Consider the following 21,958-nt stretch of genomic DNA (forward strand, 5'->3'; position numbering starts at 1 on the left):
CTAATAACACCTTTGATTGATGGCCAGTGTCAGAGACTAAGAAAAGGCTAGCAAAATTAATGACCTCTCAAAGTCCTGAGAAAAGTTTAAGGATGGCATTTAGTGGCGGAGACCCCGTCCTCCCCCATGTTTAGCTATGTTTCTTTCTACTGGGGTGTCTGAAATCCAGTCAAGCCTGTGACAAAATGCTGAGAAGTCAGGCTTTGTGTCTCCGGGTAGAAAATCAACCCACATACCAGTGCAGGACATGTTCCCCATCTGCTTTACAAAGTCATGTCATGTCAGTACATTTGCTTTAAAAGAAGTGGGGCAGAAAAATAATTGTCCAGAATGGTTCAAAGCAAATTACAAAGCAAGATATGTTTTTGTTGCCAGTCAAAGTGGTTTAGTCATTTTCATGACATTTGAATCTTTTAGCCTGACATTTAAAAAAAAAGAAAGAAAAAAAGTGAATTCATGGTGAACTACAAAAGGCTTCTTGGTCCCTGCCGATTCCTGCATCCACTCACCGTCTCACTTTTAACCTTCCATCAACCCTTCTCAACCCCTCTGGCACCCCAGGAGCTGTATTAATAATATTACTAGCAGGGGGTACAAACCAGGGTCTATGGGCTGCCTTGGTGCAGCAATTTAGAGCTTTAATGGCAGCCAGTGAATGAATGCGTGCCAGGGGGAATCCCACAGGTTGGTCCACAGGGGTGAGGTCAGCAGGCGTAGCTGCAATAACCTCCCACCACTTACTTTATTGGCCTCCTCCGATTGGGTTTTTATTAAATCTCAAGCACATGCAATTGTTCCTGCTAGGTGGAAGCAACTTAAAAGCCCCAGTCTCTCCAAAACATGACAAGGAGTCCACTCAACAGAACAACAGTACATCCATATATAAGACCATTAGAAAAATGACAATATAATATCAGAGCTTTTTAATCAGTTTCACCGGAAGATGACTTTCTTGGGAATGGCAGCATGTTAAATAAAGATGGCGTAAGACATAAATAGAAAACTCAAAAAGCGAGGCAACTGTTCTTCTGTGAACAATAACAAATCAAGTTTAATATTACACTCAGTGGACATTTTATAAAACAACTGATTTTCTTTATATTTGGTGCTGAGCGTTTCTCCTGAGACTTATTTAACTGTTCAGATGCATATTACAAAATACAGTCATTTTAAAAGAACAAATACACCTGAATGACAACAATGGCTAATCAACAAGACTGACAACAAAAAAACTTAAGGGGTGTCAATATGTAATGCTGAAACTAAACGTGAGTGTGAATAACTCTGAATGTATCCCTGATTGTAACACTGACTGAAAAAAGAAAACACAAGCTTGGAGGCAGAGAGGCCTCAATGGGTTTTGGCAAGGCCAGTCTTTCGATGATAATTATGTGATTACATGCATAAACAAAGATATTTACACTGTTATCAACAGCTTTTACATGACAAACAGATCTCATTCTGCTCATAATACAGTACCTTTCTGTCTCCAAGCCCTTGGAAATGTATAGTTGGCATAAAAGAAGTTTAGTGTGTCTAATTAGGTCAAAGAAAAATTGTAGTCTGATACGCCAGCACTGAACATGGCTATGTGATAAAGATTAAAAAAACACTCTCAAGTGATTAATGACATTGTCATTAAAATCAAGAGGCAAGCTGAAATCATTAAATAAAAAATTCCATCATTTAAAGTTATAAAAAATAATCTCCAACATTGATTAAAAAAGTGACAAACTTTGGCATAATGACGGAGACAGCACCCTGTGAAATACCATATCACACAATTAACGCTAAAGGCAATCCGGGTAATATTTTGCTTTGCTTTTAGGGACTAGGGAGTTGATGTAGTTTGAGGTGTCTTTTTAGCCTGCCTGATCCACTCTCGAAAATACTTCACCTCTAACGCCCGGGCAGCGCGGACTGAGGGCGGGTCCTGATCGTTGCTGTAGCGGAGGTCCAGGTGATGGGCTCCGTCAGGAATCATAATGGAAACCAGAGAATCTGTCATGTTGTGAGTCACTCCACCAGCCAACCACGGGTCGAGTCCTCCGTTACTGAAATACAGCAGCAGAGAATATATGATCAGACACTCATGTACAACATATTAGGTTGTTCATTTAGGGCATGGAGTGTCAGCAAAGCAACACAATAACATCATGAGTGGCTTTTACATTCTAGTCAATACGTCAGAATTCACAAATGAAAAACTAATTTCCAGCACAATAAGGAAAGTTCATAAATAACATAAAATCAGTTATTCATTCATTCTCTTGGATTTTCATCTGTATTGAATGTACTGGGCAATGCCAACTGTACAAGGAGGTAAATGTAGTCAAGACTACACTTTTGTAAGTCAGAACTTAGGTTGAAATAAAATATGGACTTAAGAGTAAAAACACCATGAACTGTTCTACACAAAATAATAAAACACTTTAAAGTGACTAAACTACCGCTGCAAACACAGCTACAAATGGTGGGTCTGTCGACTCCCCACATGGGCTGTTGGATACAAATTACCAATTTACGAAGTTACGAATTTATTTGAGTTGCTTTGAAAACTCACAAATGAAATTACTGATTGCCAGACCTTTTTATAGCTTGACAAAAGCTGCTAATTGGTATTTAACCTAATATGACCCTCCTTCCTGTTTGTGATTAAGCCACATCAGAGTCAGCCTTTTCATTTAAGTTTTACACACTTCTGTCTACCTCCTGTGGCTACCCAGGTGGGTACTCTTAATTTGTCTGCAATAAAAGCCGGTCAAACTCTGCACTTTAATTGCTCTCGCTGCACTAAACACAGGGAAGCTTCTGCCTAAGCCTGACATTTTACAAGCGATGTTTACCTGAAGATGATGTTGCTGTGAGAGGCGATGTCCTTCCCCCCGTAGACTGTGCCTGCCCACTCAGCTCGTGGCCTGACACCAAATATGGTGTAGCACTCATCAGAGAAGGCCTGGAAGTTCCACTCCTCCGGTTCAAACATGTCCTGGACGCCATCTGTGCACATGGGCATCACCATCTCTGTGCAGGCCTGGGGATGAGGGATTGAACACATATTCATTGTGACAGGTGAAGCTGCCCACTGACAAATCTGTGCAGTGATTTATTCGGCATGACACGGCTGATCCCTGCGCTCTGTGTTACCGCACCTGGTAATACCAGCCGAGCCAACCGAGGCTGCCGGTTGCTGTCTGAGATGTGTTGAGACAGGACGAGCCTCCCGTGTAGTTGTAGTAGACCTTGGCTGCTTGGGAGACACCGTGCAGCAGCTGGTAGTCAGACACAGTGGAATCGAAAGCAAGATACTTGCACACCACCTTGAAAATATAACACATTAAATAAGCAACACACAAAAGAATTAACTACAAGTATGTAATTACATTGCAGTTCAGAAAAGCTGTTAAAGCTATTAACAGCTTCATGTGTTTTCTTTTTAAATAACATTAAAGAGAAACATTTAAATATCTAATTCCCTTCCCTATCCGTGTTGTTTACAAGACTGAAGATTGCTTTCTTGTGGCCCATAAAGTGTTTTTCCACATAAAAAGTGGTGGCGCCTGATTTGCATATCAAATTCCCTGGAATGAACTTGAATTTATTGCTCTAATCTTGGCACGAGAGGAAAAAAAACCCCATCCATTTGCTTAAAGCCAATGATTTAAATGATTGAAATTTAAAGGTTTTTGCTCTCCTTACTACTTTTGTTTGACCACGGTTGATTTCTCAGAATTAATAGCGTGGATGATAAATATTTGAGTTTCGGCTTTTGTTTTATTTCGCTGCGTGTTGTTATGGTTGCAGCAGCAGAGTTGGCCGCGGCTGTTGTTCTGCACTCTTTGTGAGGCAGAGAAACTGGGCTTTCTTGTTTAGAGGTTGGAGGGGAGCTGCGCTAGTGTGGAGTCTGTTACTAAGGCTTTTGTCTGCGCGCTGGGGAGGAGTTGGTGGTCGATGGATGAGGAGGGCCACAGACATGTCCAACCAAAGATTTATACCGTGAAAAAAAAACACTGCAATTGCTCCAAAGCATCTTCTCCTTACTTTTCAGATAGGATTAGGCTTATACATTCATCTCTGCCAACAGATTTCCCTCCTCTAAGCCCTCAATACCCCGTTCTCACACTCACTCAGATAATCACATTAGCTTTGTCATTAAAAAAGCTCCTCTTTGCACCCACTGCCTAAACCGCTTAAACCACCCATAGGGGTCGCATACATTAAAGGCAAGGAGCCAAAAAACTCAAAATGACCATTTAGTGTTTATTTCACCTTACAAAGTTCTCCTGGATCTATTCAGCTGCTAAATGCTGATCAAATAAGCAAACAAAAAATGTATCGCAGTTACATTACATAAGTACTTACATAAGTTTTAGTTTGAGACTGCTGTGTGGGGCACTCAGAGGGGTGTTGAAGCGCCGAGCAGAGAGTCGGGGTCAATAGCAGAGCTTGGTTTATGCACGTGACGTGCCAAGGTGACTGGTAGAATAAACTGCACCCAAGTCAATCAGCCTCCGCACCATCAAAGCTCTTGTACATGAAAACAAAGACGTTCTGTAACGTTGACGACAGATTTTTTTTGCATGATTGCAGTATGTTTTTGGCAACTTATGCGATTACGTTTTCACATCAAGTGTCAAGTGAAGTATTTGTTACAGTCTCATTCAAATGAGAGTGGGTGAACCTTTGTTTTAACGGCCTCATGAGCTGCTCTGGGCAAATGTCCTCTTTCTGTGGTGCCATGTGAGCGTCCTAAGAGGAACACCTCAGAGATCTGACGGAGTGTGCAAATGAAAGGACCATTGGTACGAGAGAAGAAAAGAACGGTGGCTTACTTGTAGCTGCTCATCTAAAGAATACTTAAAATCTAAAAGAAACTAGATCCTTATGAATATTAATGAAGCTAATTGACAGCTGCCGTAAACAAAAGCTTGGAAGACCACAACAAACACTTGTAACACAATCGGCTGAATTGCACATTCATTTCAATTAAGGACAGGATGTCAGGCGCTTAACCAAAGACAAACAAAATTTAAAGATGCCAGACAGTAGATCAGTTTTGAAGTTTAACTAGAGCTTAAATTTTTAAGTTCTGGATAATTTTTGTGGTCCATGCTACAAAGCAACCACTGTCACACCGAATGAATTTTCGATACAGTATTTTAGGAGTGGCTGTTTGTACCTGGATCGGCCAGCGAGGAAGTGGCTGGAGAAAATTAGCTTCGTAGGGGTAGTCCACCATAGCCAGATTCACCCAAGTCTCCTGAAGCCAGTTCTTGAATCCGAAAGCATCATTCTTGTTTTTAAGAGGGGTGCACAAACTGAATTCTTCTGACAGCCACTGAAGACCAGACGCTTGTCAAAAGAGAGAAAAAAAATGATTCCATTTGATTATCATTCCGTCATTGAACTGCACTGTCCATATCATCATGCACTACTGTATCTACTACACTACTGGGTACTGACATTTGACATTATTGTTTTAACCAAGATGGGTCTTCACAGGGGTGACATCATAACCTTATGATAGCTTTAGCTGCTTAATGTCAATAATATAACCATTATTTTAGCGTGGTTTAAGTGACAGGGTGCTCAAACTTGACTGTCCAGAACAGGAGCAAAGACTCATTTAGTTCAGAATATGCACAGAGAACCTCAGTATCATGTTTCATCTTTTCAGAAGAGCATGGTGACAGAAAGCCTCATGAAAAAACACAGAAACGAAAGCGAGTGGAACAGAAGATAACTTGAGCAAATTAATTCCTGTGAAAACACTTTATACTTTAACCACCAAAGTTAAATCAAACAGGGAAGTTCTACTTTTATTCAAAGTCTGTAGTTAGTCCTCCAAATGAAAAAAATATTCTTCTTTTTCAACTTTTTCATTCCTCAGAATCACAAGTTTTTGGGACAGATGAAACCAAAAAACAGCCAAAATACACACAAGGTGACAACCATCATCCATCTATTTGAAGCTTTTCGCTGTGATTGGCTGAAAATACCATCAGTCAGGATGATCTCCCTCTTTAATTGCATTTGGGCGGATACTGACAAATCACCAGACTCTGTCAGTACTTGCTTACTTGTACTGTGATGTCATCAAGATTGTTGTGAAGCCTCAATGCAGCTTGTGTGGGCCCTGGCTGTGAGAGGAGTGACATTTTCTGCACACTAATAATCAAAGACTTACAGCATGTGAAATATTTCTTTTACTTTCTATTAGGGATGTTATCAAAGTGCATTTTGAAAGTATTTGATGTGGACTGATGTGGTACCACTTTCTAATAAAGCACCCTTTATAAATGATTTACAAGCTGTGAGTAATGGATTTATTAATTGTTGTTAATCATTCACCACTGCTTTATAGATCAGTTATAGGCTGATGTTTTTTAGCTATCTGTTAAATTCATCGGAAAATCATGTCAAATGGACAGTTTGACCATCAAAAATAATTTATTAACAACTTATTAACATTAACTTATTAAATTAATGTATTAAGGCAATTTAAGGGGCACTTACTAATAGCTTATACCTGTTCTATAAAGCATTAGTAAATGATTCAATAACAATTAATCAAACCATTATTTATAAATGTTAAAAACCCTTTCTAAGGGGTGCATTGTTAGAAAGTGGTATTGAGTTTTTTATTGGTGTAATATTACCACTGATGGTGTGATATGAATAGAAGTACCACTCGGTTCAATAAAGCTTATTCTTACAGTTTCAGATTGTGATAATGGAAAAGGTACCAGGGGATCGTGTAAAGACACACTTTCTTATTCCGATCTGAGCGGAATACTAAGGGACTCAGATAGTCTGAGTTATGCAGGTTGTAAATTTTATGGATCCACATATTCTGTCTTACAATCTGTCATCTGTGGAGAGGCTATAGACTTTATACCCAAAGTTTTAGGAACAGCTGTCTGGTTTCAGGCTTAAGTAGACAGTTAATCAAATTCACAAATGTGGACCATATGGACAAACAAGCAGAAATCCTTAGAATCCAGGAGCCTTCCTCATACATCAGCTTAACTATGGTGAATTTATTACTCTATACTACGTCATATTTCCTATAATATGACAGATGAGATAAATCAGCCCATCATAACTGTTTGACTTACCAGTGGAAGAGACATTATTAACAGCCTTCCAAGACTTTCTGATGTTTGCATCACAGTTATGTCCACTTCTGGCAAAGTCCTGTGTTACTATTTTGTAGAAGTCTCCACATGGCACCATACCAGGGAATTGCCATATTGGTGCGGAGGCTGCCAGAGCTCTGAAATACAATAAGAAGCAAAACCATTTACACCTTTTTTTCTTAAAATTGCTGCACATTCATTATCCTGGGTAATTTTAACCTACTTTGTGTAACGTGTTTGCTGGGGCCACGGAGTGATTACAAAGGCGGTATAGAAGTCAATGGATCACTGATTCAAACTCTGATACTTAATGTACGTCTGCCGTGCGTCTGAGCGAGGATCCACAGCAAGAATGTAAAAGAGACCCCACAGATTCATCCTGTTTGGTGTTTATTATATTTATTTGCCGACAGGAGATGATGAAGCCAAATGTTAAGACAGAAATACTGAACAAGCACTCTGTCAAAAGAAAGCTGAACCCCAGAAATTCAGTCCATTTTGGTGTGAAGCGATCACAGATGAGTCACTTAGGTCAGTGAGTCAGTTGAGCCCTGTTGTTTGATTGGTGATGACTCTGAAACCTTTCCTTTAACTGTTGCTACAGTTTGGAGCTGCAAACATGCAAAGTTATACCTTTGGGGAAATCACAACTGCACTCATATCTTACCCTACAACTACGTTGGGGTATTTCATCCTGAACCAGGCGGCGAGCATGCCTCCATAGGAACCCCCAACAGCGATGACAGGGCTGTGCTGAGCTCCAGGTGAAGTGCTCTTCAGGTTCTGAATCAGCACTGCAAAATCTGCCAGGGCCTGCTCTGACGTCAGGTAGTTCAGGTGTTTGCTGTCCTGCAAGCAAATGACAAGTATTGTTGTAAAATTGTTGAATTGTCTGGAAAAAATAATACACACACGTTATTAAATTAATCACTGGCACTGAGAGTGAAATCTATTTTGGCAAGTAATACTTTAACACCTTTAGCTACCAAATACTAGAGTTCCTTGCTGGCTGGGAACCCAAAAAACATGTAATGAAACGTATTTAGTCAGATTTTAATCAGACTTCGATGTACTCCAAGTGTAACACTGTATCTTCACTTACACTGTAAGAGTCTTGTCCAAATAGCAGGGACTCTCCATAGTAACGATGTTCTGCAAAAACCAGCATGGCGCCCAACTCCTCCGCAATTTCCCACATGAAGCCCTACAGAGAAAACAATGGCAGGTCTTGAGTCAGATGTAGGATTATGTGCAGCGTAAATACAAGGCAACGGACGGGACACTTACAGTATTGTTGCAGAACCAGGTGATGTCGCCTTCATTGCCAGTGTAGAACAAAATAGGTCCTCCAGGCTGCCAGTGTTTGTCAGCCACAAGGTATCTCTGTTTGAAGGTGCCATCTTCTAGGAATCCAAAATGATCAATCTGTAACAAACAAAAACATGAAACTACATAAACCTAGTGTGTAATCTTAAATGTGTTCAGATGCGCAAACTGATCACAAACATCATAATTGCTCTCAGTGTGGCTGAACTGTCCGGAAACGTCCTTAAAAATTGCAACATTGCACCAGTATTGCTTAACATCAAAACATCTCACTTAAATGTAAAACCTCGCCGTTACAGTTAAAGCAACACATGAGACCATGGTTGAGATCACTGGTGGCTTCTGTCATCTGTCTCATGAAATATTTTGAAAACCTATTAAATTAAAAAGACATCATTTTCATAAATTCAGTTACAGAAGTTTTTAAGATTCGGTTTTTGTTGACAATGTGTCACAGGGGTGTGGATTTAATGCCTTAAGGCTTTATTTTACACATGTATACGGAGGAGTAATGCTAATCACTATTACTACTAATGATTAGCATTCAAAGTGCAAACTAGACTGGTCTTGATATGAGCCACAGAGCAATCTCCCGTTGTAACAAAGCAGTTGAGGTCTTGCATCGGTCACACTTGTTGACAGTAAACCTAATGTGGCAATAATTTATTGATGTTAAAATCTTCAGATAGGATGCCGTCCAGTCCACATGAACTGCTCTGACCTGGATACGTGGCCCTGTGCCAACTATGGCGTGGTGAAATGAGAGTCCCGAGGTTGGATTCGAGGGTAATTAGCCCCAATTTGTATTAAAAAATGTTGGAGCCAGTTTAAGGGATGCCACATTAGTTCCACTTTAGAAGAGCTCTGAGATATCCTTTCATCAAACCTCAGGGATTCTGGGGTATCTTCCACTTTCAACTATATTTCCTGTATTCTCTATTAAACAAAAGCAGAAAGAAACCATCAGCTTCACAGAGAAGACAACCCCATGACGCTGTGGAGTCGTCCAGCCCTTGAAACAGTCCCAACACTTAATACAAAATGTTTTTGTTTTGTTTTTTCCCCCCTCCTCGCTCCCTTCCCTCCTCAGTGGACACAAAGCAGGCAGCACTTTTATGAGCCAATGACAGCAAAAAGATTCTGGAGCCTCAATGTGTTCATTCAAGCCTCGACTCCTTAGCGCTTGGCAGTGCTTTTAAGTGTGAGGGGACCATGAGACCGTTTAAAGGAAAAGTTCGGCAGTCTGACAGCAGAATAAGTTTCAGTGGCGTTGGTCATCCAAAGTGTAAAGTTTTCACAATTTTTGTAAAAGAATTTAAGTTGTTTTATGTTCCAATTTGTTTATATTTTGTGTTCGTTATTTATACCAGGGTTTTCAAATAGTAGATGTCTGATTTTGGGAGTGAACCTCTTCAATTATTGAAATCCAAATTCTATAATATATTCCTATAAACTATGATATAAAAGGCCCAAAACTAAAGCGGTCAGATATATAAAGTGCTTCACCAAAAGGACCCCTGGTGAGGACTGCATCACTTGCACCCACTCAGCATTCACATCACAAAACCTATGAGATTGGTTTCATAACAAATCCACACCCTGATAAGTAGTGCCACCATGTGGTTACTGCAGGCAGCACTTGGGCAGTTGGTTTCAATTAAGATTCAGTTCACATCGTGTCCATCTACTGGACCAGTACTTTAACTATTCTACAAGAGGCTGCGTCTGGTGTTACAATCCAGCAAATGGAGACATGAGGGAAAAAACGAGAGCACATCAAGGATCCTAAAGGACACTTCCATTCATTGTCCGGAGGCAAAGTGCAGTCGAGAGGATTTCCTCTGCTTGATCGCTTGGTGCTCTCCTCCTCACAGCAGCTCGGCCCACTGAGAGTGTAGAAAAAGGCAGCATGATTGATGATTCTTTTGTAAAAACAGCAGACTCGCTACTGGTAGTGAAATGTGGATAACAGGGATTTTATTTGTTGTACTTGTCGAAGACAAAGCACATAATATCTTGTTGATTGGCCAAAAAACAAAAAAAATCCCACATCAGACAAGACAATGGGCATCAGAAGGGAGGAAATGGTCTTTATCTTCTTGTCAGTGTGGCTGATTAGGCAGGATGCCGTGGGTTGGACCAGGTGTGGAGCATTGTCCCCTGTTCACACTATTAACACCCTATTAACACAATAGTAATATATAATAAAACACTTCTATTTTCATTTTTCCATTTATCTGATGATTATTTTCTGGATTTATTGGAAAATAATGAGAAGTGCTCATCACAGTTTCCCCAGAGCCCAGGGTTATAGGTTAGCTTATCAAATGTCTTTTTTTTTCTGACCAACAGTCCAAAACAAAAAAAATATTTAATTCATTATGATGTAAGACAAGGAAAAGCGGCAAATCCATATTTTGCAATGATAGATCAACAAATTGGTGCGGCTCTAAATACTAATATTCTGTGCTTTGCTAATATACTTTATAATAATCTATGTATTATTTTAAATGTGTTTTGCTTATGAATCCTCTCACTTTAACTTGACTTAAGGTTGAGAAACAGCATCAGGGATTGTTTCTTTTTTACTTTCTTATATACTGGATTGTCTTATCCTAATGTCTACAAACATGGGTCTTGGGAAATGCTTGCGAAACTGTCCAATGTCCAAAGTCTTAAATGTTCAACAGAATTTAAAGTTTAATACAGATACTGTGATGCCCAGATTTACTGTCAGGTTTGATTAAACATGTTCAGTTAAGAGACTGCCTTTATTGCCTTTATCTTAAATTATTTAATTTCAGAGTTAAGTTCTCAGTGATCCTGGCATTTAAGACCATAGCACTATCAACTTGTGAATAGATATACCAGTTTTTGGAGCACCTGAATGCACCATCATGACCTGTCTTAAGTTTCCATAATTAGCACACTGTTTGCTGTCATGGAAGATGGTGTGTGTGTGTGTGTGTGTGTGTGTATAATACTATAGATTAACTCAAACAGGTAATTAATCAGTATGTGATGAAGGTGACGAGTAACCTCCTCTCGTTGTCTAAAATTAGTAAATTACTAATAATAACCATTATTCTGATTTACACCAAAATGACAAAAGTCATCTTTAAACATGAGTACACTGGCTAAGTTTACCTTTCACACAAGCTCAGTCTTGTGACTGTATGAGTCAGATTACAAGTCACTAAACGTGATGCTGTGTTGCGTACCACCACACACACTCACAATGTGACTGTCCATGAAGTAGCAGTAAATGGAAAATGTAAAGGCTGAATGAAGATCTCTCAAACCCCCCTGAGGTAAAATGTTTCACATTCACTGGGCCCTGGAGACCATTTTAGGCAAGGATCCAGTTACAGTTCTGCTGGCAGCAACAGAGCCAATTGTGATGGTTTCCCTTCACTACAGGAAACCAGAGGGAAACACCTATTGTCTGCAGACACAACACATGTACAACTTCTACAGAATTAAGTGCATTGAACATTTTAGAAAGAGCAAGTGGTGCAGATATTAGAAAATAGCAAACAATGAAGCCAAGTAATGCAGTGGTAAATAAAAAGATGCAAACTATAATGAGCAGGTAATCATTTTCAGAGATTACACCACCAGTCTGATCACAATTACTATATTATTTTACATCGCAAGATGTTTCAGGCCAAATATGGGGATCATTTCTATATTTTTATTTAGATTATTACTCTTCTACGCAACTAAAGCCCGTGTATGGTACAAATCAAACATTGTGTGAAAGTGAAGTGAAAGAGAAATAAGTAAAAGAGGAAGAAACCAACATACCTGTAAAATACAGCTTTCACAGACAAACAGTGAACTTAAACAAGTGTAAGAGAAACTCACCTTCTGGTCAAAATAAAATGTTTCATAGCTGATGGGGGTCTCAGTGGAGTAAGGTGACCCACCAAGCCTGGTGAAAAGTTGGGATTTGAGGGCGGTCACGTGAAAACAGCCGAGACACAACGTTAGGATGCAGGCAGCTGCAGCTCTGCACAAAACCTCCGTCCTGCCTCCAGCCTTCATTGCTGCTACTGTCAAACACAGCTCACAACAAACTGGTCTTCACATAATGAGGTCGCTCGGGGAAGAGGAGACCTGTCCCGTAAAAAAGAAAGGAAGTGAGACTCGCCTGTCAGCAAATCCAGAGAGGTGTTGTCAGACAGCGTGTGGCCTAAATTTAGCAGCAGAGCAGAGGCGGCCCGCTGCTGCACAGGAAGCGTCGGGTCAACGTCTTTCCAACATGTTTGCAACTTTAATTTCACTGTAGCAGTCAGCAGAGAACAGATGGCTCCTAGTGTAACTACGCTCGCAAGGGTTGACGGGAGTCTCAGTTGCACACGTGCAAGTTGATGCTCGAAATAGACTCTCTCTCAAAGCAGAAGTATACCGGAAACACGCACTGGTGCCCCGCTTCAACACGCCAAAATCACGCGCTCATGACTTACGAGAAGAGTCTGCTTCGAGCGTAAAACCGCCATTGTGTTGCCACTGTGTAAACCTGCACTTCTTCCTAATTTTAAGGTTTTATTTTGAAAGTCTATACCGGGCATGTCACTATGCTATTATATCAGCCGTCATAGTGGGCGCAAGTGGAGTGATGGTTGTAATGGGTGTTTTTACTGGCGATAAAAGTTGTACTTCTAACGCTACTTTTTCCTGGAGACAGTTGACAATGTGTGTAATAATCACTGGAAAGTACTCAACTGTATATCTTTTAAGTTTTACTTTTGAAAGTGTGTACCGGAAGTTTTGGTATGCTGTCTTTTCTGTGTTGACGCTACTTTGATGAATTTAAATTCCTCACTGTGACCACTGGAGGACAGAAAGCAGTCGTGATTCTGAACATAATCAGGACAAGTAAGCAACTAGTCAGTTTATTTACTTGTCACCAGGTTAAACAACTGGTTGGAAACATATTTATATTTTTCATTAATATATGACTTCATATATGACTACACTTCGGACGCCGTTGTTTGTTTGTGCCCTTGTTCCAGATGTCAGTCTCCAGCACCTCCTTTCCGATCACATCGAGTAAAAAAAAAGCACAAGCTATGATTGGTCGGGGACCAACGTGTAGTCTACCTTGTCTCTCGGCTAAATCGTGGCAAGAATATATGACAATAATTTCCTAATCTGACACAGTGACTATTTTAAGAGACAAAAATGGCGTGTAGTCTGAACACAGCATAATGGATCAGTATCATTGACTATTATTCCTACCAAAGTCTGCAATGGTGCCAGTATGATACATTTTATGATGCGGTTCCCAACTGTGACCAATGGAGGGCAGTAAAACTCCTGTTCCTAAATACACAGGGCAAGTTAGCAACAGGCCATTTTTATTTACCAGTTGTTTAGTCTGAATAATATTTGTATGGGATCAATCATCATCAATTACAAATAAATATCAATGAAGTTTTTTTTGTTTTTTTTTAAGCATTAGCAGTTTCTCTGGAGTCTATGTTGATGTTAGAGGGAGATGTTGACCTGAGTGTATTTAAAATAGTAGAAGAATAATGGCCTTGTAGGCTTTCCATATTCTTATCTGTACCTGGGAATAACGTGTCCAATTTAGTAGTCAGACTTTTGAACTAATTTAACCATTTACAGTGCAATGGTCGGCCATAAGCAATAATAATATGACAAATACAAGATATTTAGTGTAATTATTTAATGTTATACAGAGTCATTTTTAGGGATTATTTTGTACACATAAAGGAAAAGAAGCACAACATCCCAATAGTGTTTTCCGTTGTATTTGCCATATCGAGTTGACAAGAAGATGCAAGGGATTAACAATAATTAACTGCTGTTAAATCTAAGGTAAAAGGCAAAACAAAACGTTCGCCAGTTGTACAAAGGGATTACTGAACATAAAAAGTATAAAAGCAAAGTGCCAAGATGTACTACAAGTCTGTACAACAAAAGACGAAATGTTACAATAAAAATAAGTGTGCAGTATATGGCATTGTGCAATACAGTACATTACAGTTATGGCAAATATATGAAAGATAAAGTTAGACACTACAAATTATGGCAAAACATGCTGGACGATTTAGAAATTTCACAATAAAAGCATATGAAGTACAAGTCATACGAAACTACATGGACATACCCCTTCAAACAAATAAGAAGTGATACAATTTCATGGCTAGGCAGCAACAACAAAGGCAGAAATATTCACGTTTATGGATAAAAGAAACAGCTGACGGTCAAAAACAAAAACAAAAGTCCTTATCTGAGGCCTTTCCAACTGCTTCACACTATATCAACTTACTAATTGCAAGCACTGCAAGTATGCTAAAAAAAAATAATGGTGTCACAGGATACTGTTTCAATGTAGTATTTATACATGTTTCCGTTTATGTTATCTGACATAAAAACATATTTTAGCAGCAAGTAAAAATCTTCTATTGGGAACAAATATTTCACAGTTTGTAATGACAGGTGCAAACAACTACTCAGAAATGAGATCATGAAAGTTAATAAAATTGTATGCAATTCTCAGAGAAGACAAAACTAGTGGGAAAGAAATGATTGTGCAACAGATTTTAGGGTAAGTTTGCAAACATTTTTTTGCAACTTGATCAGATCTCAAAGGGTTAGGTTTGTATGTAAACATATTGTTACCATTTACTGACAACCTCCAATGATTGTGACACTTGCTGTCAGCTATGTGGAATCTGTAACAAAATACCTGGTAGAACTTTTTTACTCACTTAATACTGCTGGTGAATATTGATGTTTAATGAAAATGGATCCTAAAAAACAGGAAACTTTCACCATGAAGAGGACAAAATGGAGCCCTACTCAGATTCCTGGATGCATCAGGCTGACATACTTATAATATCCTGTTGCATTGTGGACAATGTTCTCCATAATGGCAGCATCTTAAAATGCTTGTTCCTGGAAAGCCAAACTACGGTTGACTAACTCCCTTGTACAGCTTAAAAAAGGCATGGGACTAGAAATGACGGGACTAAGAAGTGGCTTTATGCCATCTTAAGAGGGACGGAGCCATTGGGGCTCGGCCATCTGCCCTCTACAGTCAATGGCTACTGAGTTACCAGGGCCAGAAGGCTGAGCTCTCTCTAATTGAGGCTGCAGCAGCTCAAGTAACTGATGGTTTTACCCTCGCCGGGCATTGGGGCAGTGTCATTGTTATCCAGCTTGTTCTGCTTGGCCTCTCGAATGAGTTCGCAGGCCAGGTCGAGGAAAAGTTTCTCAACGTTGTCGGACTCTTTGGCCGAGGTCTCCAGATACAGCATGCTCTGAGCCTCAGCGAAGTCTTCAGCCCTCTGTCTGAGAACCTCTCTCTTCTCTGCCAGATCTATTTTATTACCTGTAAGATATATGACATTCATCTGTCAACACATGTAACTAGTAAGAATGTGGCTTCATGCATCACATCACAGATTGTCTTCCTGAACAGTGGTGGGAGCGTGGACATAGATGAGACAGATGGAAGTGGAGGTGTACGTGTGTGCATGCATGTGTGGGATGGATGTAAGCAAACACAGTGTGTGAGCTTTCTCATGAGATATTTTTCCTGATAAGTGACAAAGATTTCTGAGAAATCACAAAATAGAATGCATGTTAACAAATCTGGCTTTGTCTTTTGCAAATCTATGCAGAAACTGCCTCTGATATCAGCTCAGTAATTCATGCTCACCTTTAAGCTGGCTCTGAAAACCAGGCCACTTCCAGTAAAATATAGTGCACACTATTATTCACAGTTTTCTCACAAAGGACAATGAGCCTGATGATAAAAGAGGTCCACCAGTTATTAAAGCACAGAGTAAAGCTTCTTACCGACTAATATAGTCACCACTTGGTTGTTGGCATACTGCTCGATCTCCCTCAGCCACTCTGGAAGGCACCTGAAGGAGTCCTCACAGGTAATGTCATACGTAAGAATGAGGGCGTTGGCACTACGGTAATAACTCTGAGTAATGGAGCGAAATCTCTCCTGTCCAGCTGTGTCCCATATCTGCAGCTGGAAAACATAATATTTGAAATGAGCAACTCTCCATCCAAACAATTACAAAACATAAAGGCATCTGATATTATTTATATATATATATATATATATATATATATATAAAACTAAATCTTTGCGTACCTTGACCTTCTCCCCTTTGATTTCCACAGTTTTAATCATGAAATCTACTCCAATAGTAGCCCCTTGTCCAGGTGGGAAAAGGCCCTAAAATAAAAACAGAAATATATAGTGTGATAGTCTTAATACTCTGTAAATCAATAACTCCAAACTCATAAGCTCAGACTTTTACCAACCTGAGTAAAGCGCCGGACAAGACATGTCTTCCCAACTCCGGCATTTCCTATCAGAACTATTTTGAACAGGTAGTCATAATCTTCCATGCTCATGCTAAACTGTGGGAAATAAAGGGACAAAAGATGTGTAAGTAAATGCATTAACTCGAAATCATTGCATTTGACTAAAGTGACCACATTTGTTTCCAGCGCATGTTGACGCTACGGGCAAACAGACAGTGAAGACTACCTAACTGTTGTGAAAGTGGCGTACAGGCCAGCACCCTCAGGAGAGATCACAGTTGACATCTGACCTGAATAATCTTCACTAACACAAATCAGAGGAATTGTGAGCTAAGTATGCCCTAGTTCGGATCATCGGTATGTACATTTGAGTTCAGATTTAGCTCATTTGCAGAAATACACTGATAGCAATGGAAACTGTATGATAAAAATGAAATGTCCATTTTGGTAACTACTACCCAAAGCAAGCAGTTTAATAACATGGTTACTAATGTCGTAGTTACACCTCCCTATCTCCGCTACTGATATAATATACTGAATACATATTTTATTACATTTTGTCGTCAATGCTCCACCATTAAGACCTCAAACACTGGGCGCAGTTTGAACTTTGAGAACAACATACAGTTACACAGTTTCACTTCTCCACCGGATTTTCCCATTTTTACATCACATGATGTGAACACAACGTGAGATATCTTTGCTTAGCGCAGTTTTAGGGTGCCCTGCTTCACTTTTGGTGGATAATGGAGCCACGGAGGCTCGAAACACGGTTGGAGTGAATAATATGCAAAATTAAGCACAAAGTGCAGCTAATGGATCTCTTGTTTCTTTTGTCAGTGACCACACACAACACAGCGACATGTGAGTTGCATGTAAACAGGGATGGTAACATACAATTTTAGTATTTTCTGCAGTACCGTTACATCTGCTCCGACACCAGCATTGTGAATCGGGCCTGTAACGTGCTTGAAAACGACATCTCATTGTAAAATGCAACATTTTAAGAAATCAAACTGTTGCTTGTAAGACTACGTGAATCACTGAATGCCAACCTTGATACAATGAACCATGTTTTGGGGTTTAATTCAACTGGAATCGCTTGAATATAAATGTAATTTTCCCTGTGTCGCATTTCCTTCTTAACCCCCTTTTCTTGTTTTATAATGCAAAGTAATATTGTAGCATTCTGCACAGACTTAATCTGAGTTAACGTTACATTTCTTCCTAATAAGGTTTCATTTTCAGTCTGCCTTGATAGCCATTAGGGCGAAGCTAGCAACAGTAGCAACTAGCAGCTACCGTGTGATTCTAGCCATTTTGGCACTATCTGCAGTTGCAGGAGGGAAAAATCAAAGTCAGCCCTGCGCATCGAGCCTGGAAATAGTTTGTACTTACCAAAAACACGGGGATATCCCCGGACTTAAAACCACTTGGTATGCATAGGTCACCTCATCAAATAGGCAAAGCCACTGCTGGGCAGGGCTCTGTGTATCCTCAGCAGCTCAGCAGCAGCCTGTCTGATGAAGAGGAGGAGGAGGACCGCATTCAATGATGTCATCAGCTCACATGCAAAGTAACTCTGTACATCAAGAACTGCACTTCACCGAGGAGCTATTTCTACTTTGTTAAATGTTATTATTTTATTCCACTGCATTTCACTCTATAACTTTGTTATGTATCTGTCGGCTGTGTTGCCAGGAGCAACTTTACTGGGTGATGACAAATAAGCTCGTAACTTGTTAATCAGAATCAGAAATACTTTATTGATCCCCGGGGGGGAATTGTTAATGTGTATTAGCAAGACCACCTAACGTTACAGTACAGAAACTTACAACAAAAACTGTTATAACAGACACGAGTCAATGATTTAATAATAGGGGACATTATTCAAATTGAGCACTTTTTACTAAAGGACTATACCGTTGTTTTGCAGCTCTCGTAACGTTATCATGAATGTTACAAGGACACAAGGATCTAGAACTTAATACATATAACAGCTACCTATGATAAGCTAACAGTACTGCTAAGGTACGGCTTCAACAATAGCCTACAATAGCTATTGCGACGAAAGCCATAGCTACTATCTGTTACTTGCTAGCTAGCTAGCAGCCAATAGCTACGAAAATTAGCTAGTTATAACTGTTTGTGGTAACATAAGTAGTGCTCCAGTTGCTTACAGCGAGCCTCGTTTGGCGTAAATATTCCCTTCCCCGTGTAACGTTATGGATAAGAGTGTTAGTGTATTATATTGTAGAACACTATAACAATGTAATGTCATCGAAAAGTAATCGCCTTTATCGCTAAATGTAAAGTTTTATCCTCTGGCATTGGTTGCTAGGAAACAGAATAGGCGGAACTGAAGCTGTTCTCATTTGTTGTGCCCGGACGATTCATTCGGTTGCAGACCATGCCCTTGACTTCCTACGAGAGGTGATAGCGGATAAGTAAACGCAGGCAGCTGGGAGGTCACTAAAATTTCTGAATTGAAGGGACATTTCTCGCCATGGGCTTCGTACCAGACGAGGCAAAGTCTCTCCCTCCTCCGGGAGTCGCCAACAGGAACTCGGTGTGGCTAGCCGGTGTAGGCTGGTGCTCCGCGATGCTTCATAATGCCATTAACCACAGGCCGCCGCTAAAGTCAGGTTAGCATGTTTGTTAGCTGGCTTTCACACTGTCTTGTCTGTCTTGCACCTTCCTGTCAAGTATATGCAGCATTTATTCGTTTGCTTTTAGCAAATAGTCAATATTTTGTGTCATAGCGGAGAAGTAACGTTAACTTGTTATGGCACCTTCGTTGTGATAGCTAAACGTGTATGGTTACCCATTTTTACTCCCTGTAGATTCAAAGTAAGTAACAAATGAACTGTTAAATAAATAATTACAAGTTAACTATTTAGTCATTGCCTGGTTCCTATACTGTAGACCGACATAGAACAGCTTAAGTAATGATGTTGGTATTTTTTATGATGTTGGTATATTCCTCTTATCAGCTTTAATAACACAAAATTGACTCACCCAATAGCAACATTTCCAGGGTCTGTCTTGGGGTGCCCCTTTTTTTTCAGAACCTTTCTCGATCCAAATTGTATGCTCAATATCATATAGTGTACTTGTGCTTTTTTAAATGTATTTATTATAGTTTTGTATTGGATTTCAGTACCAGGTAGCATTAGAAAAAAGACCTAAATAGAACTTAATGAAACCTCTTTCTCCTTATTTTGAAAAGTATAAGGTGCCAGCCTGGAGATCCACATAAGCACAATGAAAGATTATACTTGTGCTTTTCACTTCATATTAAAGTGTTGTCATGTTGTGTGCTTAAAACACAATAATATCATCTGTCCTATTTCCTTTTTTAGGTGTTCATCGACAATTCCTGCTGGCAACAATTGGTTGGTTCATCGGCTACCATCTTACAAAATATGAAAATTACACTTTCGCCAAACTTGATCGAGATATGAACGAGTATATCAGACTGCATCCAGAGGAATTTGCAGCAAAGGGTAAGTGAATTACAGAAGACACAAGAACCCAACAATACTGCTGTCCTTATATATAATGTTTGATGCACTGCCACTTTACTCCACAATGGCATTTATTTATCAGTATTGTTCAGTGCTCTGTATGAATATATTTTGATATATTTTCTTATTAATTTACCAGCAGTCGTATGCTGATAACAGACCAGAGTCTTAAAAACATGGTCAACATAAGGGTATGAAGCCCCAAGCTGTATATATTTGTGCCATAATTTCTGTAGTGTGTGAACCACAATAGGGTATTTGTAGGTCTTTGCAGAGAAATTTAAAACATGGTGGCCCATACCTATGTGTAATCAAATTGTTTCTCTTTTATCTCACCAGAAAAAAAGACCTTTGCAGAGATTGTCGAGCCTTTCCATCCTGTACGCTAAGTGCCGGTGGCTGGTGAGATGGAAGAGGAAGGAAGGGAGAAAACACTTGCAGACTACCATCTGTCTTGATTGGTCTTGAAATCTAAAGTCATTTATTGTGTGAAATATAGCTATGTAAATAAAATACACCCAAATTCAACATTTTCTCACTGCATTTTTCCTGATTAGTCGAAGCAACAAGCACGATTCTGTGTAAGGTTGTGTGTTGTGACATGAATGAAGCCTAGAACTCTGCACTGTAGTTTCATGATCATTAAATCAATCACTATTTTGTCATATCTTCAAACCATAGTTTCCAAGGGACTATTACAGATAGCAAATTAAGAGATACAATTAATCTGATGGCAATACACTTTTATTCCATATTCAAGTTAGAAGGGCTACTGAATGTAAACAGTTCAGACATGTGAGATGTTCAGGTGATTTTGTTACAGAACAGCACTTTTACAAACACCAGATGTCCACATATCTTACATGTTTTGTTTTTGTTTTTAATTTGCCACTCCAATGATGTCCATATATTTGTCAGTAAGGCTCTGAGTCTTCTTGGTGAGGTCACTCATCACAGAAAACAGTCCTCTCAGGTGGAAGCGGAAGAGAGCTTCAGGATCTGTGTCCAAGAGAGGATCCAGGGTCTTGTTGAGCGCCATGTTTTTCTTGGCTTTGTGGTCATCCAGGGGAACCAGGCCACTCTCCACTGTGTTTCTTATGGCCTTGAGCATCAGGTAGTTGCCATAGAGGTCGCTGCAGGACTCCTCAGCTGCATCGCAGTCCCACACCTCATCAGAGGGCACATCTCGCAGCAGGCTCGGCAGGAGAACTGTCTGCTCCATGTCACGGACAGTTGAACTGTATCGTCTCAGAGCCAAGAGCAGGCTGTTTTTGTTGAATTTGGCCTCGGCAGACTGCATAGTTCCTGTTGGATATGGTCGGCTGTTCCTGTGCTGTGGTGGCTGACAGTAGGAAGCAGTGTGCAGTGCAAAGCCATGAGAGCAGGCACTAGTGAATTTATATGATGAGCTCGGGTGGGTTGATCAGTGCAGTTACGCAACTGCATCATCCGATACATTCAGGTACGCTTTGAGTACTATGTGGAGTCAAACCCTTATCTTTATTTGATTTACACAACCTGTAATTTCTCCGAGGTCATGACAATGTCTGATCAGCGTGCACCAAAATGAACCTCTGTCAAATCATTAACCAGGCAGACCATTATGTTTGAAGGCCCTCTGTTGAAATAAATAAAAAACATGGT

At 39.9% G+C, this 21,958-nt stretch overlaps 4 protein-coding genes across 4 annotated transcripts; 1 reads left to right on the forward strand and 3 right to left on the reverse strand.

Annotated features, from left to right (window-relative positions):
• Positions 1-924: 924 nt before the first annotated feature.
• Positions 925-12,512, reverse strand: prcp (prolylcarboxypeptidase (angiotensinase C)). Its single transcript, XM_070906268.1, has 9 exons — positions 12,333-12,512; positions 8,427-8,564; positions 8,242-8,343; positions 7,807-7,988; positions 7,119-7,276; positions 5,180-5,352; positions 3,153-3,320; positions 2,847-3,034; positions 925-2,054 (listed from the first exon to the last, which is right to left on the reverse strand). The coding sequence occupies exons 1-9, from the start codon at positions 12,510-12,512 to the stop codon at positions 1,832-1,834; spliced, it is 1,512 nt and encodes a 503-aa protein (XP_070762369.1). The 3' UTR covers positions 925-1,831.
• A 3,068-nt stretch (positions 12,513-15,580) lies between these two features.
• rab30 (RAB30, member RAS oncogene family) lies at positions 15,581-18,218 on the reverse strand. Its single transcript, XM_070906588.1, has 5 exons — positions 18,186-18,218; positions 16,785-16,883; positions 16,612-16,695; positions 16,302-16,485; positions 15,581-15,831 (listed from the first exon to the last, which is right to left on the reverse strand). The coding sequence occupies exons 2-5, from the start codon at positions 16,875-16,877 to the stop codon at positions 15,581-15,583; spliced, it is 612 nt and encodes a 203-aa protein (XP_070762689.1). The 5' UTR covers positions 16,878-16,883; positions 18,186-18,218.
• Positions 18,219-19,198: 980 nt separating this feature from the next.
• Positions 19,199-20,842, forward strand: ndufc2 (NADH:ubiquinone oxidoreductase subunit C2). The gene is made up of 3 exons (XM_070906137.1): positions 19,199-19,432; positions 20,150-20,293; positions 20,654-20,842. The coding sequence occupies exons 1-3, from the start codon at positions 19,294-19,296 to the stop codon at positions 20,701-20,703; spliced, it is 333 nt and encodes a 110-aa protein (XP_070762238.1). The 5' UTR covers positions 19,199-19,293; the 3' UTR covers positions 20,704-20,842.
• A 352-nt stretch (positions 20,843-21,194) lies between these two features.
• On the reverse strand, positions 21,195-21,614 carry thrsp (thyroid hormone responsive). The gene has a single exon (XM_070906549.1). It carries the CDS (start codon positions 21,612-21,614, stop codon positions 21,195-21,197), a length of 420 nt encoding a protein of 139 aa, XP_070762650.1.
• Positions 21,615-21,958: the final 344 nt, after the last annotated feature.

The sequence above is a fragment of the Enoplosus armatus genome, chromosome 5 (genome assembly GCF_043641665.1).
Source record: "Enoplosus armatus isolate fEnoArm2 chromosome 5, fEnoArm2.hap1, whole genome shotgun sequence".
NCBI classification, from domain to species: Eukaryota; Metazoa; Chordata; class Actinopteri; order Centrarchiformes; family Enoplosidae; genus Enoplosus; species Enoplosus armatus.

Coding starts and splice junctions, on each gene's coding strand:
- prcp (XM_070906268.1), bottom strand. CDS start 12,512: ATGAAGGCTGGAGGCAGGACGGAGGTTTTGTGCAGAGCTGCAGCTGCC. Junction 8,565..12,332: donor CATTTTATTTTGACCAGAAG/GTGAGTTTCTCT, acceptor TGTTTGTTACAG/ATTGATCATTTTGGATTCCT. Junction 3,321..5,179: donor TTCCTCGCTGGCCGATCCAG/GTACAAACAGCC, acceptor TATATTTTCAAG/GTGGTGTGCAAGTATCTTGC.
- rab30 (XM_070906588.1), bottom strand. CDS start 16,877: ATGAGCATGGAAGATTATGACTACCTGTTCAAAATAGTTCTGATAGGA. Junction 16,696..16,784: donor TTGTCCGGCGCTTTACTCAG/GTTGGTAAAAGT, acceptor TTTTTATTTTAG/GGCCTTTTCCCACCTGGACA. Junction 15,832..16,301: donor AGTGGTGACTATATTAGTCG/GTAAGAAGCTTT, acceptor TATATCTTACAG/GTAATAAAATAGATCTGGCA.
- ndufc2 (XM_070906137.1), top strand. CDS start 19,294: ATGGGCTTCGTACCAGACGAGGCAAAGTCTCTCCCTCCTCCGGGAGTC. Junction 19,433..20,149: donor CAGGCCGCCGCTAAAGTCAG/GTTAGCATGTTT, acceptor TTCCTTTTTTAG/GTGTTCATCGACAATTCCTG. Junction 20,294..20,653: donor AGAGGAATTTGCAGCAAAGG/GTAAGTGAATTA, acceptor TTATCTCACCAG/AAAAAAAGACCTTTGCAGAG.
- thrsp (XM_070906549.1), bottom strand. CDS start 21,614: ATGCAGTCTGCCGAGGCCAAATTCAACAAAAACAGCCTGCTCTTGGCT.